At 47.8% G+C, this 19658-nt stretch overlaps 1 protein-coding gene across 1 annotated transcript; it reads left to right on the top strand.

Moving 5' to 3' along the window:
• Positions 1-316: 316 nt before the first annotated feature.
• LOC119382699 (retinol dehydrogenase 7) lies at positions 317-18784 on the top strand. Its single transcript, XM_037650524.2, has 6 exons — positions 317-793; positions 5529-5757; positions 9547-9759; positions 11215-11397; positions 14365-14497; positions 16976-18784. Exons 1-6 carry the CDS (start codon positions 752-754, stop codon positions 17346-17348), a joined length of 1173 nt encoding a protein of 390 aa, XP_037506452.1. The 5' UTR covers positions 317-751; the 3' UTR covers positions 17349-18784.
• The last annotated feature ends 874 nt before the right edge of the window (positions 18785-19658 follow it).

Genomic DNA, 19658 nt, shown 5'->3' with positions numbered 1-19658 from the left:
TTCAGTCTAAAACGTATGGCCTGCGGCCGTCCTTAATTTTGTTTTTTGAAGACCAGCGACGTTTGATGAACAGGGCCAAGCTGTCAGCTCAGGCCCTGCTCGCTCGCTCTATTGAAAAAAGTTTGTTCCTTCTCCTCCTCCTCCAACACACTTCCTCTCGCCCTCTCTTCTTCCACCGGTTTGATCGAAGTGCCATTTTTGCTTCTTAAAACCTTGGCAGCACCGCCTTATGTGGGGCACTGGGTATACACGGTCAGAATCCACGTGCAACAGATGGCAATTACCGCGCTGCACACAACGGGGCGATTGCGCAGCGGCGGCGGCTTCGCGCGTGGTGACTTGCACAACCCGAGCGCGCACGCGCGCGCGAACGCTGTGCGCGCGGGGCGTTTTCTGGGACGTTGCACCGTAATCCCCCCCGTCACCGACCGAAGTTGGACATGCATGCATGGTGAGAGAGCCGGTATCTCAGGGGGCGACGACTGCGACGCCGCAACTTCAGCGGAGCCGTTGGAGCGGTAAGGAGGAGCCCGCACCGGCGAGAAGACGACAGCCCTGACCTCGAAGTGGCCGCCGCCGAGGAAACAGGGTTACTCCGTTGCGCCACATTGCCGGCCGACGCCGCTGCGGTTGCTGCTGCACTATGCTCACACACACATGCTCTAGCGAGGCCCAAGAGCTGTGCTCCAGCGTTGCAAGAGACGCGTGTCTCATCCCATGAGGCGCCGGGGACGACGAATCTACAGCGCCCATGTTCGCTTCACTGTCCGCGGACAGATTCATCGGCGGCCTGGTATGTCTGCAGCATCACTGCGTATCTACTTTGTGATCATTGCTGGCGTCATTTGGTTTTCCCATCTGCCGTCCCGTTCTCGCTTTTCTGTGCCTTTCAGTTCTCTCTCTCTCTCTCTTGCTAGCGTGCTCCGTTTTTCGATGGAATAGCGAGGGTTTCCATGATTGCGAACTGTTCTATTAATTCATAAATACAACGAGACCCACGTTAAGCAGTGGGGGGTTCACATTCCCCGATGCTGGTACCGCCTACCATTACCGTTCAATGTGACACCTATAACGCTGAGTACGAAGTGCGGGGTTGAACCTTAAGTGTGGAAGCTGCCTTTGTAGGTGCAATGCTAAATTATCATATCTAGATTTTAGTCTAACTTAAAGAATAACAGGTGAATCAATTAACCTTGACCCTTGCAGCCATGACACTCATAGTTAGGCTTTGGGACATTCCAGTATAAACACTGAAGTGAGGCGTTTGCTGGTTCGTAGTGCTGTTCCACTTCACTAAAAATATGTTCGTTATAGCATGAGCTGTCACTTATACATAGGTAGCGGGATTCATTACCAGCTGTGGTGGCCGCATTTCGATAGGGGCAAAATTACCCGCCGTGGTGGTCTAGTGGTTATACTGCTCGACTGCTGACCCGAGGGTTGCGGGATCGAATCCCGGTCGCGGTGGCCGCATTTTGATGGAGCCGAAATATTAGAGTTCCGTGTACTTAGATTTTACGTGCACGTTAAAGATCCCCAGGTGGTCGAAATCTCCGGAGCCCTCCGCTATGGCGTCCCGCATAATCATATCGTGGCTTTGGGACGTTAAAACCCAGACAATATTAGGGGGCGAAATGACATAACACCCAGTTTCAGTTTTCTCTTCTTTTTGAGTCCTTACTTTGCTTCTACTGGACTTGCGTGTGCTCAAGGTGTACTTAGTCCTTGTTCTGTGACGTCACTCAGCACAACAATGTAAGGATGACGTTGTAGCCGAAAAATAGGTAAAACCCTTCCATCAATCAGAATATTTGTTGCTACCGTGGAACTGTACAGTACATTCGCCGAATTAAGTTCGTTCCACTTGACGTATAGCGCGCTGAACCACATTACGGCCTGACTCGCCTGCGTGCGGCGCCTTGCTACTCATAATAGTGCCCACCGATGCTATGTCCACAGCGAAACTATTTTTGATTTAGCCACGAAATGATGCGCGTGCGTTGATATCACGTCAGTATACGCAGCGCTCCAAGCAGCTGCGCAGTAAATGCACATTGCGCGAGAGCGTACAGATGACCTCGATGATATGCTCTGATAGTATGCTCTGTGAGTGCCGCAACCTCTCTTGTTTACATTTAACGAGGTCAATAACGCGCGTTTACGCTGTTAGAATATCTAGGGCATCACTTTCTCGGTGGGTATCAGGTGGTTGCAATGTAAGCGTATAGGATTCCAGTATCGGCCCTGGAACGCTTGTTTGTCTTCTTCTTCTTCTTCTTCATCAGGAAATTCAAGGCACACTTTCTGCCGCAGAGAGTTTCGACGCCAATTCGATGCAGTGATCAAAGCGCTTGTGAACATATAATAGAGCAGAACACGGTTTTAGGATCGCTGAGGTTGCGTGTGTCACGTCATCTAAGAGAATATTGCGGTCACTGCAGTTGAAGTGCAATGCGGCAAGCGAATTTAAAATTTTCACCGGCCGGACGTATTCTTTGTTATCAATACTACTCACGCCACTTACACAGCAGACTCAACATAAATAAAAATCCATTCCTGTATTTAAATAAAGATGCTATAGTCACGGTCAAGAACAACCCTGGTTTGAGAGTATTGGTTTTAATGCGCCATGTGCCCTAAATGCTATTTCGTGTGTAATTGCCTGACACGAAAGTCCAGAAATCCAAGCTTCTCGAAATTTCGTATTTCTCGTATGTACAACTCATGGTGCCTATTTGCAGCACTATTTGCTTTTATTTCGATAAGGCACATTGGATGCATGACGCACTGGATATTTGTGAAATGAAACTCATTGGTACGCGCCGTGGTGGTCTAGTGGTTATAGGACTCGACTGATGACCCGAAGGTCGCGGGATCGAATCATGGCCCTGGCGGCCGCACTTCAATGGGGGCGAAATGATAGAGACCCGTGAAGTTAGATTTAGGTACACATTAAGAACTCCACGTTGTCGAAATTTCCGGAGCCCTCTACTACGGCATCCCTCATAATCACGCCGTGGTTTTGGGACCTGAAACGCCAGCGCTTATACTTATGAAACTCGTTGGGAACAAAGCAATCTGAAAGATTTACTGCAAAAGCGAAACTCGGCCTCAACTTTTGTTGCCTGTAGCCGTGCTTTTGTATGTGTAGGCATGAGAGCGCGAGACTGAGCGATGTGCTCTGTGGGCGTGATTTAGAAGCGCGGGACAAGTGAATCGCAAAAAGAGGTCGTCGCTCTGCGCCGTTACACTTGTACACCCAGCAACCACGGCGCACAACGACCTTTTTTGTTGCACCTCGAATGTGCTTGGGAGAATAAGGGTTGCGCTCGCCCTTCTGTGCAGCATTCCGGCTAGACGCCTCTTCCTATCCTTATCGCTCACGTATGCCTTCATTAGTGACGCAAGCTCTGTTATCGGTCGCGTCTCGTGGCTTCCGCAAAGTGGCTTCCGTCAACACTACGGGTCAAGAAATGAGAAATACTAAACGACTACAGGAATGGAAGCGTTCTCCCTTATATAACGGATGATATGTTTGTGGCTTTGTGCATAAACGACGGTGAAACCTAAGGGACAGAGTGAGAAAGGAGGGAGAGAGTACTTAGTGCTCTGGGAGGACAGACAAACCTGTCACTCCATGCGGTTTTTCGTAAAAAAAATATAGCATATGTAACTTCACTTTTTGCAAGGAGCCAGTCTGTACGCTTTGCTTGTGCAAGTCTGCGTTAATAAAAATGAAAGAAAATACAAAAAAAAGAAGGCAGAGAGCCGCACGAGTGCGTTCACAGTGGCTGTGTAAAAGTGTTTCTTTGTTCACCGTTCATTCGGTAGAAGTGAAGTAGGATAGATCTGGAGAGTATACTGCATCATGTTAACAACATAGGCGTGCGCAGGGGGGGGGGGGGGGGGGGCAAGGGGGCGAGAAGGGGGGGCGCAAAGTCAGCCCTATACATTGTAGGGGGGGGGGGGCGAGAAGAGGGGCGCAAAGGCAGCCGCATACATTGACATAATAGGGAGGGGGGCGCTGCGACGAACCTTCGCCCCCCCCTGAAGGGGAACCCTGCGCACGCTTATGGTTAACAGCATAACGATATCACAGCACTGACAACATGATTCCCATGACGCGACAGTGGTGGCATGTTAGTGTTCCCCTTTAAGCACCGCGTGTGAGCCTTTGGAGAGCTTCGTACTTTTTCGTGGCGTAAAATGGGCTACATGTAGCCGGCCTGGAAAGTAGACATCGACTTCCTCCATGCCAAAGTGCCGGCCACTTCTGAGGCTCAATGTTTGTGTGCGTTTTATGTTTATGCGTGTCAAAAGCCTCAATGTGTCACCTGAGCCGCGCGACTTCCTAAATAAAGACAGTCTGCATGTGCTGAACGAAAAAAGAGGAATTTTAAGGGCTCGTTTTTCTTTGTTATACACAACCTTACACAGTGAATCCAAGGAATGCATAGGGGATGGTATATTTTAGTGTTTTAACTCTATTGTCGTAATTACGATATAAATGTGAATAAAGGAAAGTGGTCGAAAAGACAACTTGCCGCCGGTAGGGACCGAACCTACAACGCGCGACATTAAGAGGCAAATGGCTTCGCTATATGAACGGCGTCAAGAGTGTCTGTCTACCGGCCAAGTCCAGTCCTCGCTGCGTCCTCGGTTCAGCGCTTTGCGTTAATGGAGGAAAACAGACGCAAGTGCTGGCCTTGTTTGAAAAGGGACGGTGCCGTTCCGGCCTATTGTTTCACGTTCCCGTTGTGAGAGGATGAGCTTGTCGCTGCCGGTAAAGTGTTTTTCTCTTTCTTGGTCAACCGCGTAAGCGCGAAGAAAGAAACTCAGCATGCAGCTTCCGTGAGACTTACCCCTTCACGTCGCCTTGTTTAGCTCAAGAGGCGCCAAGTGTGTTGCGGCGTTGTTTTGGTGTCGTTTCAGTGTCGGTGTCGTTTTGGTGTTGTCGTTTACCCGTACATTTGAAAGTTAATCGAAGTTCGCCCATTTCGGTGACGTGTGATGGTGAAGTTTCCGTATTTGTGTTCTTTTACTTCATATGTGAAACGAACATTAGTGAACCTTTTGCAGAACCACTACGGACGCAAACGTATCAAAAATAGTATGTCTTTAAGCATCTGTAAACAAACGAGCAATGCCACCAAAGCGGATGAAAACAAACAAAAAAAAGGCGTAAAAGGACCTTTAAGTCACATACTCGTTAAAAGGAAGCAGCCTGCCATTGTAGCTCAGTTGGTTGAGCATCGGACGCGCAATTCGAAGGTTGTGGGTCCGCATCCCACCTTCGAAAAGGGTGATCTTTCGCCCACTTTAATTCATTTCAATTCACGTCACAATTACTACACTACAGTTAAAGAGAATTAAGATCCCCTAGGCTTTCCTTGACCTAACTGTCTGTTAGATTCATTTGGTTGTGTCGCATAATCATGTCGCGGTTTTGGCACGCAAAACACCGCAAATCATTAAGTGGCAGTGGCATGTTGCCCAAACTGTTAACACGACGTCTTTCCAAACATCAGCTGCAGGTTCGCCGTGACGCCGCCACGCATCTGTTCGCGGCTGCCTGCTTGGTGGCACTGTGGCGATGGCTTCCCGAAGGCCACGAGTACGGCTGGTCGTACGCGCTGTGGTGGCTGGGAGCCCTGCTGACGCTGCTGGCGCTCACGCTGCTCCTCGGATGGGTGCTCAACGCTTTCCTGCTACCAAACGCCAAGCTCAGTCCTAAGGGCAAGGCCGTGCTAGTCACAGGTGAGCCAAGGTGCCGTTTCGAGAAATCATATTCGAACACAAACCACTGAGAGATGACGCTGTTGCTTCCCGGTACACATCTGCCGAGATATGATACTGGGACATTTATTGCTTAGCTGTATTAGTTGATGCTGTAACGCGTCTGGGTGATTTACTCATCGGACACACTGCTACCGTGAGCCTCGTGAAGCGTCAGTCGTGCTCTCTCTTTCATTTTTTTTTTTGATAGCGAAGCTGTCTTGCCATCGCCGTAGTCGTAGTAGTAGTAATAGTACGCAGGTCACGTGACCAGAGAGGAGGGGCGATAAATAAATAAAACGAAATACGTTTCCTTGGCGAGGCGGGGTTTGAACCCGGGTCGTCACGGTTGAACCCGAGCCACTGGGCAATAATCAATGAAGGCGAAGCACTCACGCTTGCAAAGCGTACATTTCAAATCTAGCGGTGGATTTACGACACCACGTGATTGCTCTGGCCAATCACATGCACTCGCTGTCCCACGGTTTTCACGGCTTGGATCTGGCAAAAGCTTCTTTTTTTTTCCTGTTTTCCTGCATCGTTGTATCTCAGGAAAAAAAAAAGAAGAAAAAACCGATGCAGCAAAGTATTAAAAAAATCCCAGCCCATGCTGTCAGCTTAGTCGACAGCAAAGGCGAAGAGAGAACGGCAGCTAGCATCCTAACTACAGAAATCGATACAGCAGAAGAAACAGGTCATCTCAAGCTGTGCTGGGGGAAACAATACCAACCGATTCTCAAGCAGATTGTCGAAGTTTTCAGCAAGGAATAATTTCCAGGCAAGTCTTAGAAGTTCTCACAGATACAGCAAAAAAGAACCTACCAGAAACGCACATCGTTTGGACTCCGGGTCACGAGTCCCTGATGGGAAATGAGGCCGCCAACGCTTCCGCCCGAGCTCATGTTCAACGGGCCTTCCCACAGGGCGCACTTAGGAGGAAGGAAGATGTACCCAAACATGTAGTACAGCAACATCATGCAGCACTACAGGCTAGGCCGAAGAAGTTATCCGCCAGCTCACCCCAGCCGAAGTAGGGAAGAGACAGTAACCCTCAGGAAGCTGCAAACAAACACTTATGTTAATGGTATATTACTTCACTGTATCTTCCCGACTGAGCACTCGTACATCGGCAAGTACTGTGATGTCCCGGGCACTCTATGCCATATGGTATGGGAATGTATACAAAACCCTAGCACCGCTACACTAACCGAAGAGCAGTGGGAGGCCAAGCTATCGGACCCAGACCTGAAGAATCAGCGAAGCCTGGTTCAAAGGGCACGAGAGATAGTGGAGGCCCGCGGCTACCTCTGGCTGCCCACCTTGGGCGCACAGTGAGCTTGCTCAGAATAAACGTTTATTCTCTCTCTCTTTTCCTTTTTTTGTTGTTTTCAAGTGAAGCCGTAAAGGGAAGTTTCGCGTCGCGTTTTACCGGCTTCACTTTGGAGGTCTTCAAGGAGTTTGTACGGCTGCGTTTGTGCAAAACAGAAAGCAAACACTGTGCGTGGGAGCACCAAAGCGGTGTGTATGACCAGTAGACGATGACAAAATAGCTGATGATAACCAGCTATTTCATTAACGCGCATATGAACAAAACAAAATAGACAAGAAAGGCACTGGTGCAAAAATTGAAAGTTTTATTTGGAAGCGAAGGGGTATAACATGAAGGTTGATTACGAAATGCACGTGGATTATGTGTAACTAGTCGTGCATTAAAAAGAAATCAATAAAGGCTATCTCTTTTCTTTTCATAACAAAACGAATGTCTTATTAATATGCACATTTTTCTTGATTGTGTTATATACCTCATATAATCTGTGTGCCAAGCTCAAATATCTGTGTGCACGCGCTTATCGTGGTGTTTTGTGATGACTGAAGTGCCTTCGCAGTAAGGCACGCAACTGCAGTACTAATTTCGTTGCTTTCAAATAAAAAAAAAATCAATTGAGGCTGGCACGCATAGCCTCCGAATACCGCTACATAGCGATAAGTAGCCTGCATTATTACGGGCTGTAACGCGGTACAGGAAGTGGCGACGATCGGGCTGTAATTGTCTTGGCATCCTTTGTCTTTTTTTGTGTGTCATTTGGGACAACGTGAGCCGAGTGAATGCGTTGATGCGCTTCATTAGGCATTATTTAGGTCATCGAAGGACACCGATTGTTTGGACAGCGGAAATAGCGCCGAAGAAATAAAGAAAAACAGTGTTGTACCAGTATAATAAGTAGTGTACGCGTTGTACGCTTCCCTTTGACCCATGGAAAACGTCTTCAAAGTATAGAGCGCGCAACAAATTATGAATGAATGTTTTCAGTCATGTAACACGGTGTGCATCAGCTTTCTTTATTTCTTTTTTTTTTCGTCTGTCGCAAAACTGACAGCAGGATGTGATAACAATGCCTCTGTTGACGCAATACACGCGTGCCCTTTCCTCCGGTCCGCGACCCAATACGGCCGCAAATTGCCCTTGCAAAATGAGAGGAACAGGAAATTGTCAGCGCAGTTATGTGATCGATAACCTGTATACTTCCGGCAATCTCCTCTTGTCCTTTCAGATAAGCGATATGTATATCTCAGGGAATCGCTTCGCAGAGTTGCTTGAATAACAAACCGGCTTGCTTTGCATGAGTGCAAAGAGAGTACGCGCGAGGCATGCACGTGCCTCCTGAATGAACCCGACAAAAATTGGCACAGCTGCTCTAACTGGCATAGAACTATAGAGTCGTGCGACAGCTCCTGGCGTTGCGCGTTGTTTACTGCGTTCTGGAATTCGCTTGCCCTATTCCTCACCGTACTTATACGGCCTGACAAAGTTAGTGAGGCTTTATTATGCGCAGCGAGATGTCTCAATGCGAACAGTTCCAGCGTCAACGTCTTCGACCAGAACGGCGATGACGCGAGCTGCGATAAAGAGTGCTTCTTCACGCATTTAGACCTAAGAGAAGGCACACACTCCAAGAAAAAAAAGTGTCCTTTTACTTCTTCGCCACGTGTGTAACTCTTACACACACAGAGACACGCTAATCCTTTCGGAGAGTCGTGCGCCCCACGACTCTCCAAGAGAGAGTTAAAGTCTCTTTAAAGAGAGTTACTATATGTGAGAGTTATATATATATATATACGCGACGAAAAAGTAACCCCCCCCCCCCCCGCCACTTAGAGTGCACCTCCAGCTGCCGCGCGAGATGGCCTGTATATAGTGAATATTAATTCTGTTCTGCTGCGTAGCCCAACAAGGTTTTGGTTTCGGTTGTGCACCGCGGCGGCCACATTGCGACAGCGAAGGGGTGCAACAACTTTCGTGTACCGAGCAGTCCAGTGCTGATCGAAAAAAAAAAAAATATATATATATATATATATATATATATATATATATATATATATATATATATATATATATATATATATATATATATATATTTGGCGTTCAAAACCAGACTTATGCACTCTGTTACGGAGTCTCTCAATACCCGTGTTTGTCGTAAGTGGCGTGTTCGGGCCTCTAGCATTTCGGAGGAGGCGAAATGCTAGAGGCCCGTGTGTGCGATGTCAGTGCAGGTTAAAAGAACACCAGATAGTCGAAATTTCTGGAGCCCTCCACTACGGCATGCCTCATAATCATGCCGTGGTTTTGGCCCGTAAAACTCCAGATATTATTAGTAACCTCTGTGTTTGTCCGAGACATAAAAGGCGATAATTGATCGCGTGAATCGGTGTGGCGAATGATATCACCGAGTCATCGGGGGCTGGCGTATGCCTTTGGCTGGACCGCAGGCTGCGACCGTGGCTTCGGCCAGCTGCTCGCGAAGCGGCTGGACCAGCAGGGCTACAAGGTGTTCGCCGGCTGCCTCTTCCCGGAGCAGAGCCGCTCGCAGCTGGAAGAAGGCAGCTGGTCGGGACTGCGGGCGGTGCCGCTGGACGTCACCGACGACAAGCAGGTCGCCGAAGCCGTGACTCTGGTCGAGCGGGAACTGGCCGGACAGCACCGTGAGTTTCGTCAACAACGACTGAGGGGAGGTTTTGAAATAGTGAAAGTATGCGTAAGAAGGGGTATGGATTACGGGCTCGTTTTCTTTGTTAGAGACAACCTGATCAAGAGACAGTGAGGCCAAGGAACGTATAGCACCCATAATTTGTAGTCTTAACTGCTGTGTAGTGATTGTGATAAACATGTAAAGAAATTAAAGTGGACGAAAAGACAACTTGCCGCCGGCAGGGTCAGAATCCAAAACCTTCGGACGAGTTCGATGCTCTGTATGCTTGTAGTGCTGACACGTGGCCGAAAATACACATGCCGATGTGTCATCCTGGAAATGCGTAAATGAGGACGAGACCTAAACGAAGTACTGTTCAGTGAACCGTCACTAGGGACATATAACTCGCTTTCAAATTTTCATGTATGTCTTATCGTACCTATAATCTTCTTTTAGTGTATGAACTCCTGAAATGCTGCCCGGGCAAAGGACAATGTGATCAGGCGGAAACTTGTAATTTGAGTAATATGGGACGACGTTCATGTTGAAACCGGGGAAAACGCACAAAAATTCTCTCGTACCGTCGTAAGTAAGGGCAATATAGATTATTGCTTACACTCTATTTACTATTTTGCACCAGAAATTAATTCTCTAAAGCGAAAGGCTACAACAGTGCTATTTGCACGTCGTGAATTAAGAACAATGCACGATGTACGAGGGTATAAACGCGTAATATTTCACTCGGCTCTTATTGAATTTCGAAGACATTTGACTGAGAGATTAAACGCCAAGGTTTTTGTTTCAGAAGCGCGACGTGTGGTGAGCAATCTTTAACGGCTGCAATTCACACAGGTACACCAAAACAGCCTCCAACAGTGACACAAACGTGCGCCCTGGTTTGGACGTTAGCACTTCAGGGCTTGGTAAACTTTAGTGGTCTGTAAGGTGAGTGCTACCGAAGTTGCACGACGAACAAGAAGTGATAACTCTCTTCTCGTTGCCAGGATATATGTCACGCATTAAAATAGCACGCATGCAAAATGACCATTAGAATTGGCATTTAACAAACGGATGCTGACAAACTGCTTGCGTGCTACTCAGTACTTGGCTATTAACTTGCACCATCGTCGTAAACTGAAATTATACCGAGAAATAACTGATAAGGCATGCGGCGCGTAATACACATGAAAGTGGGACATGCAATCGTCTGAAGCGAGATTCTAAACATGGAGCAGTACCAAGTGTATACGTTTCAAAGTCTTAAGGAACCGTTAGTGATGTACGTGAATGTATAAACGCAACAACGTGGTTTGTAGTTTCGGATCAATCGCGTTTGAATACGCGTTCATCAGTGCATACCGAGCAATTGTAGCCATTACCACGTGCTTTCATACACATCATTGCAGGAATGAACAGAGAGGAACACTCATTCGCGGTCTTTTGCGCGCCTCGACGTTTTGTCGCGCAGAGCTGTGGGGTGTCGTGTGCAACGCCGGCGTGAACATCTACAGCGAGTTCGAGTGGACGAGTCAGCGGCAGGTCAGCTGGATGTTTGACGTCAACGTCCATGGCACAGTGCGGGTCACGCGGGCCTTCCTGCCTCTGCTGCGCCGCTCCAGAGGAAGGCTCGTTTTCGTCGCCAGCTACGCAGGTACGTCAGAAAATAAAGTCTTCGTTAATTTCCCCCAAATGTGCAATGAAACTGTTGAAGACGATAAGTGCACCGTTACAAAGTGAAATGCTACGAGGAAACGACAGTTTTTCACGCGTGTGACATCTTTCAGCAGTGAGCCACGCCCCGTTTCTGGCACTACTCGTCTCTAGACGCGGTGTACGCTCCCTTCCACATACTCGAGAAGGGTTCAAATCTTTCGCTGCATTGCAGGGAGTGCGGCTGCGTGCCTGAGCTGACAGAAGCAACTGTGCTCGCAAGATTAAAAGAAGAGACGGAGCGAGTGATTGAAGAGGCGCGTTTTTTATCAGCAAATTTGGTGAAGCGTGTGTCGCGAGGCTAAAAATACTGTTGCATACTATCGAATTATTAAATAGCGCTGTGTAGTGTGCTCCTTTTCCGTGTCCGTGTTTTTGTGCGCTGAGTTTAATGATGTGATCCCCATACTCTGCGTGAATAAGACGCGCAGCAACAAAGGAAGATGGAGTATCACGTATGCAAACTAGCCCATCAAGGAGTTCTACCAAGTCCCTTACATGCACAAACTCACCGTAGCAACAACGGCAACCGATACAGTGCAATAATCATAGCTGAGGTCGTGGCACGCGTAGCGCAAGTAAAGCGACCAGAAATGAATATCACCGCCTCAATTGCTCCGTTGCGTGATAACGCGGCACCAAAACGGAAGCTAAACAGGGTTAATATCGGCCAAGTGAAAGGGTGATAATGGAGACGCAAGTATTCTTCCACTGCACGTTCCTCCTCGTCAGAGTGCCCGATAGTTCAGATGGCGTGGTGTTCTCGTTAGATACCCTGACGAATCCTGTTGAGAGCAAAAGCAACTACAAAATTGTTTTGGCATAAACAAAGTTTCGTAAATAAAGCTTATTCTAGTGTGGATTTCAAACCCAATTGACTATAGCAGCCTTTCTGATGCGGTCGCTCTATGCCATCTGAGCTAGCTAGGAGTCTAACAGGTTGCAGAGAAACGTCAAATTAATCGACAACTGGAAGCACCAGAACATTGAGTATGGCAAGTCAGTTTCTTTTCATTTTACAAAATGAAGAAAGCAGGGCGCATTTAGCACTGGTCTGTCGCGCATGAAGCTTTGTCGCTTGGTATAATTTATTAGCGCCGGGGTTTTTGCGCCACCGCACAGACTGAGCTGTGGCATCTGACTATCTTTGGCGGATGCCGTAAAAGACAACAATGCTTACCGAACGAAGACGACGTTGCGCGGATCTCTAAGAAGTTCTTTGAAGATGTTGTCGTGTCCGTTATGTAATGTGTCCAAGCTAAGCTTAAAGGCGTCATGAAGAACCCCTTGGGCTTGTTGAAAAAACACATCCCGAAGAAAGCTGACACGGCTATGAACAGCTCAGCCAAATATTGCAGTCGTGCGCGCCGCGTAAAGGCTACAAGCGGAGCGCGAAGTTGCCGTTTTCTCAGCCGCCCTCTTTTCAAACAGAGGCCGGTTCTCACTCTCGTCGGTGTGCAGGGCGTCTGCCGGTTGACGTCGCGTATCTGCTTCTCCGCGTCGCAAAAGACATAGCATCCTCAATGGTCGATAGCCGACATAAATCGAGAGGGGCGTTCGGATCAGATGCGCTTCTTGCCACGGGGCGCCGCTGTTTCTTGCCACGGGGCCGGCTGTTTACTTTCGGTGTTCACTGATGCACCTCTTCGATAATTACGAAAGATAACTAATGAATCATCAAAGATGCATCTTGACTAAGGTTAGCTGGGACACGAAGACAACCTCCTGCGACCGCAGTGAGTTCATAGCTGAAGAAGTTGCTTAATTATGTTGATTACACTGGCAGAACTCGTTCAGAACTACTTATGTTCAATGTCAGACTGAGAAATAAAGATCAGACGCATGTTATCGGCGGGCAACCGCGAACTCTTTCAGCCGGCAAACGAATTAGGCTATGGTCGAAACAGACATTGAGGACGTTGGTACGTGTGTGTGCGTGCGTGCTCCGTTTGCGGGTCGTGGTTGCTTCAAGGCCACAAAGCCGGCCCTGCAATCACTCTACGCACGGTCACGCATGGCGGAAAGAAAAAGGTGAGCAGCTGCGGAAAAAAGCAGTTCGCGTGAGCGCCTTTCTCCTTTTGCCCTGTTTACGCTATGTGTTCTGCGGGCCTTTTTCTTAGAAGAGACTCGCGAGATTGGATATATCTCGTAAACAGCGAGCCGCTGTTGTAATAGGCGCATGTCTAATAAAGTGAGGCGTTCTTTATTACGGTACATGCGAAAAAAAGGAAAAAAGAAACTACCTGGGCCTCTTTGGCGCGTATGGACTTCTTCACCGAAAGCCTTCGCCCGTTGGTTTCCTGACACTTATTTTTCTTTGCAGTTCTTTATATTCCATATTCATGCTGGGTGAAGCAGCTTGTAAAAGTTTCCTTGTTCAAGTCCGTTGGTAGGTTGATACCTAAATGTGTAAACATGCACCACCTATATAAGACAGGCCATGTGTAATTTAACATATTGTGTGCTATATAAATTGAGCTTGATCGGTGAAAGCGTCGAGTATGTTCAGTCCTATAAGTGCCAGATAACATTTCTACGCACCCTCGTACATGCTGGTACGCGTTTGTGACGCCAGTATACTGTCTCCAATTATGGTGGGTTATATAAAAGCGTCCCCGCTTTATAATTCCAATGCCAAGGGGTGTGCTTATAGACCCCTTGAAGCATAACTTTACCGGACGAAGATGTCCTTTAAAATTAAGGTTGAAACAATGTCGGTATGATTAACTATATTAGTTGATTTAATTTTCCAAGCCAACCGCTGATGTCAAAGAGTGCCGCAACCGTTACACTTCGATATATCCTTCGGGTGGGTTCCCTGATAGTGCTGCAGTCGCTGCAGTCACATTACTGTCAGCTACAGAGTGTGAAGTGCACTCATCTGGGTGTTTTTCTCTCATTCGCGCAGGCCGTGTGGCTCCCATGTGGATCGTGCCGTACGCCATGACCAAAGCCGCCGTGATCGCGCTCGCGGACGGCCTCAGGCGGGAACTCGCCCAGTGGGGCGTCGGAGTGTCCACTATCGAGCCAACCTATTATGTGTGAGTATGCACGAGGTGGCTGCTCAGATTATCATTACAGATCTCTGAGCTGCTGCGCGTTTTAATAAAAAAATATATCATATATAATACCGATGTCACACGGGCACTTTTGATCGTGACTAGGGCCGATCCGGATCGAAATTCTTGATCGCGATCAACAATGGTTGTCGCTACACGGTCCAAACTAAGCCGGATCGAATTTGGAGCAGACGTCAGTCAAATAGTGATCACGGAGCCAGATCTCGATGCGCTGATCGCGATCGTCTTGATCCCGATCGGGCCTGATCGCGATTCAAAGTGACCATGTAGCAGCACCTGATCCGGGTCGGCCCTGATCACGATCAGATTTACCCGTGTGACACCGGCATAACTCAGTCATCGCGTTGATATTGAAGACAATTTTGTGATTATCACAACGAATAACAAACAATAGCTAAAACTAGCCAGAGTCTGCCACCATTAAGCCAAGATTAGCCCGCATTTAATAGACAATGTCACTTAGCCATCCTTGGACAATGCTACGTATAATGTGGTCAACACTATCCATCATCAACCAGTGCTTACGAGTGCTATAGTAGCATATGCTCCCGCCGCGGTGTTCTATTAATTATGATTCCTCGCTGCTGGCTCGAAGGTCCTAGGATAGAATGCTGGCCATGGCGGCTGCATTTCGATGGAGGCAAAATGCTAGAAGCCCACGTACTTAGATTTATGTGCGCGTTAAAGAACCTCAGGTGGTTGAAATTTCCGAAGCCTTCATGATCATACCGGGGTTTCGGGACGTAAAACCCCACAAATTAGTATTATTAGCCAAAATTAGGCTATATTTAACCAATATAAAGTCACTTAGCCGTCCTTAGACAATATTAGCTAGGCCAGAACAGAACAGAAAAACTTTAATTAAATGTTAGCAATCTTAACGGGCGGAGCCTTTAGTCGAGGGCCCCTCTGGCCTTAGCCGCCCGTTCAACCTGGTCGATCAGTGCTTGCTGGTCGGCCAGGTCAGGGCTGGACAGTCGCGCCTCCCACTGCTCCAGCGTGTGTGTTGGTATTATTTCTGTGTCTATCAATACTATCCGTCAACAATGAGTGCTGGTAGCAAGCGAGTAAACGTGGTAGTTGTATTCGGTCAGTAATTATCGTCACCACAGCCGTAATTGCGAACGACACACCGCGTCGTGATGTCTTGGATGAAGTGCAGTAGGGTACGGATTTGGGCTGGTTGGTGCATGACTTCACGTAGAAAACAGCGCTACGAGACGGGACAAAGAAAGGGCACAAACACGGCGCTGACTATCAACCATATGTGCTTTTATTCCACCAGTCCGCATATTTATACATCACCATGACTAACGAAAGCATAACAAAAAACCAGAAAAAACCGGTCAGCCTGCGCAAAGGCAAGAACATTTTTTTTAACTCGACAGAAATGCTATCTCCTTCGGAAGCAGTGAAATCGAGGGGAGGCTAACACATGCCTCGCCGCCTTTACAAATGTGATACGCTTCAGAAACGAGACGCGCACGTTCGTCATAGTACTTTGATAGGAAATTCGTATCTTTAAAAGATGGCTGGCAGCCGCATTCATTGCAATGAATGGATAGTTGACTGTCTTTTGCTTGTTTAGAGACCTTGTTCGCGTGCTCGCGCAAGCGGTCATTAGCACACCGGCCAGTTTGCCCAACATAGTAACGCCCGCAGGAAAGAGGAATCTTGTACACAACAGAATCGCAACATTCAACAAACTTTTGCCGGTGCTTCTTACTACATCTTTCCGTCTTGGTTTCTCTGTTTACCTGCTGACACAGGCTACCAAGTTTGGTACTTGGTACCTGTGTACTTGGTAGCCTGTGTCAGCAGGTAAACAGAGAAACCAAGACGGAAAGATGTAGTAAGAAGCACCGGCAAAAGTTTGTTGAATGTTGCGATTCTGTTGTGTACAAGATTCCTCTTTCCTGCGGGCGTTACTATGTTGGGCAAACTGGCCGGTGTGCTAATGACCGCTTGCGCGAGCACGCGAACAAGGTCTCTAAACAAGCAAAAGACAGTCAACTATCCATTCATTGCAATGAATGCGGCTGCCAGCCATCTTTTAAAGATACGAATTTCCTATCAAAGTACTATGACGAACGTGCGCGTCTCGTTTCTGAAGCGTATCACATTTGTAAAGGCGGCGAGGCATGTGTTAGCCTCCCCTCGATTTCACTGCTTCCGAAGGAGATAGCATTTCTGTCGAGTTAAAAAAAACTTTCTTGCCTTTGCGCAGGCTGACCGGTTTTTTCTGGTTTTTTGTTATGCTTTCGTTAGTCATGGTGATGTATAAATATGCGGACTGGTGGAATAAAAGCACATTTGGTTGATAGTCAGCGCCGTGTTTGTGCCCTTTCTTTGTCCCGTCTCGTAGCGCTGTTTTCTACGTGAAGTCTTGGATGAAACATCGCAGCGATTGCCGGATTCGCTCTTGTTTGCTTTTCGCAGGACCGAAATCAACCCGCGCGTCGAGCAGGACCTGATGAAGCGTTTCGCCGCCGTGCCGGACCACGTGCGCGCCGCGTACGGCGAGGACTACGCTCGCGACCGCTGTCGGGCCATGGTGCGCTTCCTGTCCAGGGTGTCTCGGTGCGAGCTGTCCGAGGTCGTGGACGCCATGGCGGACGCCCTCACCAGGGCGCGCCCCCGGCGCTACTACCGCTGCGACGGCACTGCCGGCTGGCTCCTGGCGCTGCTGCTCTTCAACCTTCCGAGCATGGTCTCTGACGCCGCGGTCGCCATGACCTGGAAATCGCGCTACACTCCCGACGCCCGGGGCGTGCTCCAGAGGGTCCGCAGGCCGGAAGACAAGGTCGCCTAAGCGACCTCCGGCTTTCCTACGCTCTCGCTAGCACTGTATTCCACCACCCTTTCCCCTTCCATCCTAGAGATTGTTTGTTTGACTCATTGTATATTCCTTGGCTGTTGATCTCTATCGAATCGCGTCTCGTCAACAGTGAGGCTTGATAAGCCCACCGGCTGCGTCGTGAGATTAAGGTCTCTGATTAACAACGGCGGATCGATCGTGCGCACTTTGCGTGAAATGCCAGGTGTGTTTTCACCGCGAAGTTGCCAGGTGGAAGTGTATACATTCGAACATTTCGCGCTGCTTAACTATCGCGCAATCATCATGGCGAAATTCGAGACTTGGCGACACGAAAAGAGTTATCTAGGTCGAGGTTACATCTCCTAACCGAAAAAAGTCTGTATGGAAATGCTATCAGAGACATTTTATACGGAGGCGATCTAAATTTTGTTGTGCTGCTATCATCGGCGATTGTCAGTGGCGACAAATAATCAGAAGCGCCCCGTTTGTATTGCCTAGGAAACTGTTCTCGTTTGTCGCTGTTACGCGCCATGCTGCAGCCACTGGCACAATTTCCTGAAATTCTTAGCTATCACACAGAAGGGCTAGCACATCAATGAGCACCTACTGCATATAAAACAGGAAAACAATGTAGAATAGTTTTATAGCAACAATTGGGAATTTCCATTTCCTTGAGCTGAAATGCGGTTTACTTGTTACATACGCGCCACACAATACGACGTTCCCACCCTTTTGTCACTTATGGGATAACACATCCGTGAAAAAGGCGCTCACGCGATTGAGGTTACCCTGCATCGCCAGTGGCAACAGTGGCGAACCAAAATATCGGAGTGATCGTACTCTACAAAAGCCAATGTATATGCAACACTAGATCACGTCTGAACTCACTTTGTCATCGACATGATATCGTACCAATAAATGTGTTCATCTTAAACAGAGTGCGAGAAGTGCGTGTCAAGGTGTTTTCATGAGATCCCGTTGAAGCTGTAGAAAGCGAGGCAGGCAGAAACCCGCACTGTATACCGAAGCTCCAGTTCATTAGCTTTCTCCTATTTCAGCCCTTGATTAGCTGCGATGCGGCAAGTGTTTGTTCGCTAAGTGCGTGCTTTTCTTATATCAAACGTGCTTGTTTATATGTGGCCTGAATGAATGCGAAAAAAAATTATTTACGTCACCAACGAATGCGTCGTCTACCGGATTTCTTCATAAGTGCACATTAACTATTTATCTGCAATATCTACCCGCAATTGCTCACAGTAAACACCCAAATCAAGTCAAATAAAGCTGTGATCGTAGATTATTTACCAAAAGTTATGCGCTGCCGGGCAGCGGATTCTGTGTCTTTGTCAGTTTTTTTTTTTCTATTATGGATTTGTTAAAATAGGTACACTTCCACTAGAGCTGAAGTGTCATGATGTGCAGTGATGTGGTTGGTTGACTTTTTTTTTTTTTTCATTTTGATTTGTGACAATAAACGCAAGTTTCAGAACGATATACCACGCGAAGCCGCAAGCGTAACAAAAACTTGCGGCTTTGTTTTTGCCTTGCTTGTTAGACTTGCTGCCTAAGAAAGCAATGCACAACAACACGCTATGTTGGGCTAGTTGGTGCTTGGCTACTTGAAAGACATGGCGCAAGGTTACGAACATTTTGCCCTTCTTTCTTCCCGTTCGTAACCTTGCGTCACGTCTTGCACACAGCAAAGCAAGTTGTGCTACGGTTTTTCGTTCGCCTATCTCCTCAGCTTGCGTTCCGAACTGTAGAAAGGAGACATGCGAAAGGCGGGCACTTAATGGGAACATTCCAGGGACACGTGATCGAGCGCGCGGATTGGCTGGCAGTACTAACGTCACCTGCGGAATGATCAGGAGAGTGCGCAAGGAGAAGAAAACTCACCCGCATAGAGAAACCACTCGCAAAGCAATCTGAATAGCAATCCGCACAGCAAGCGAATTGCTGTACAAAGAACACTACGTACGCGCGAACATACTTTAAAACAAAACAATTTTTGGGAAGTTTAAATACTATGCTCTTTCACGGACTATTTACTGCTGGAATGCACTTCCTCTACCATTTTTAATAATTGAGAATTCAGCGATTACGTCGACTGTGAACTGATTTACTGCGGTAGCAGTACTTTTCCACAATGATGCTCCATAACGGCGTTGTGGTAGGTTACTAATACCTTTGTGTTCGGCTTGGTTGCAAGACTCACTGATGTCGGGGTCTCGTACCTGGTACTTGCCGTACAACCGCATCCTTGAAAAAAAAAACTGCTTCGTCAAAGGCCTCTCGCTTTTTTAC

This window comes from Rhipicephalus sanguineus, chromosome 2 (genome assembly GCF_013339695.2).
Source record: "Rhipicephalus sanguineus isolate Rsan-2018 chromosome 2, BIME_Rsan_1.4, whole genome shotgun sequence".
Lineage (NCBI taxonomy): Eukaryota > Metazoa > Arthropoda > Arachnida > Ixodida > Ixodidae > Rhipicephalus > Rhipicephalus sanguineus.
This window is presented reverse-complemented; position numbering and strand designations above follow the sequence as displayed.

Excerpts from the sequence above, each read along its gene's own strand:
- LOC119382699 (XM_037650524.2), top strand. The coding sequence starts at position 752 with ATGTTCGCTTCACTGTCCGCGGACAGATTCATCGGCGGCCTG. Across the intron at positions 5,758-9,546 it reads CAAGGCCGTGCTAGTCACAG|GCTGCGACCGTGGCTTCGGC; the intron begins GTGAGCCAAGGT and ends GCTGGACCGCAG. Across the intron at positions 14,498-16,975 it reads ATCGAGCCAACCTATTATGT|GACCGAAATCAACCCGCGCG; the intron begins GTGAGTATGCAC and ends TGCTTTTCGCAG.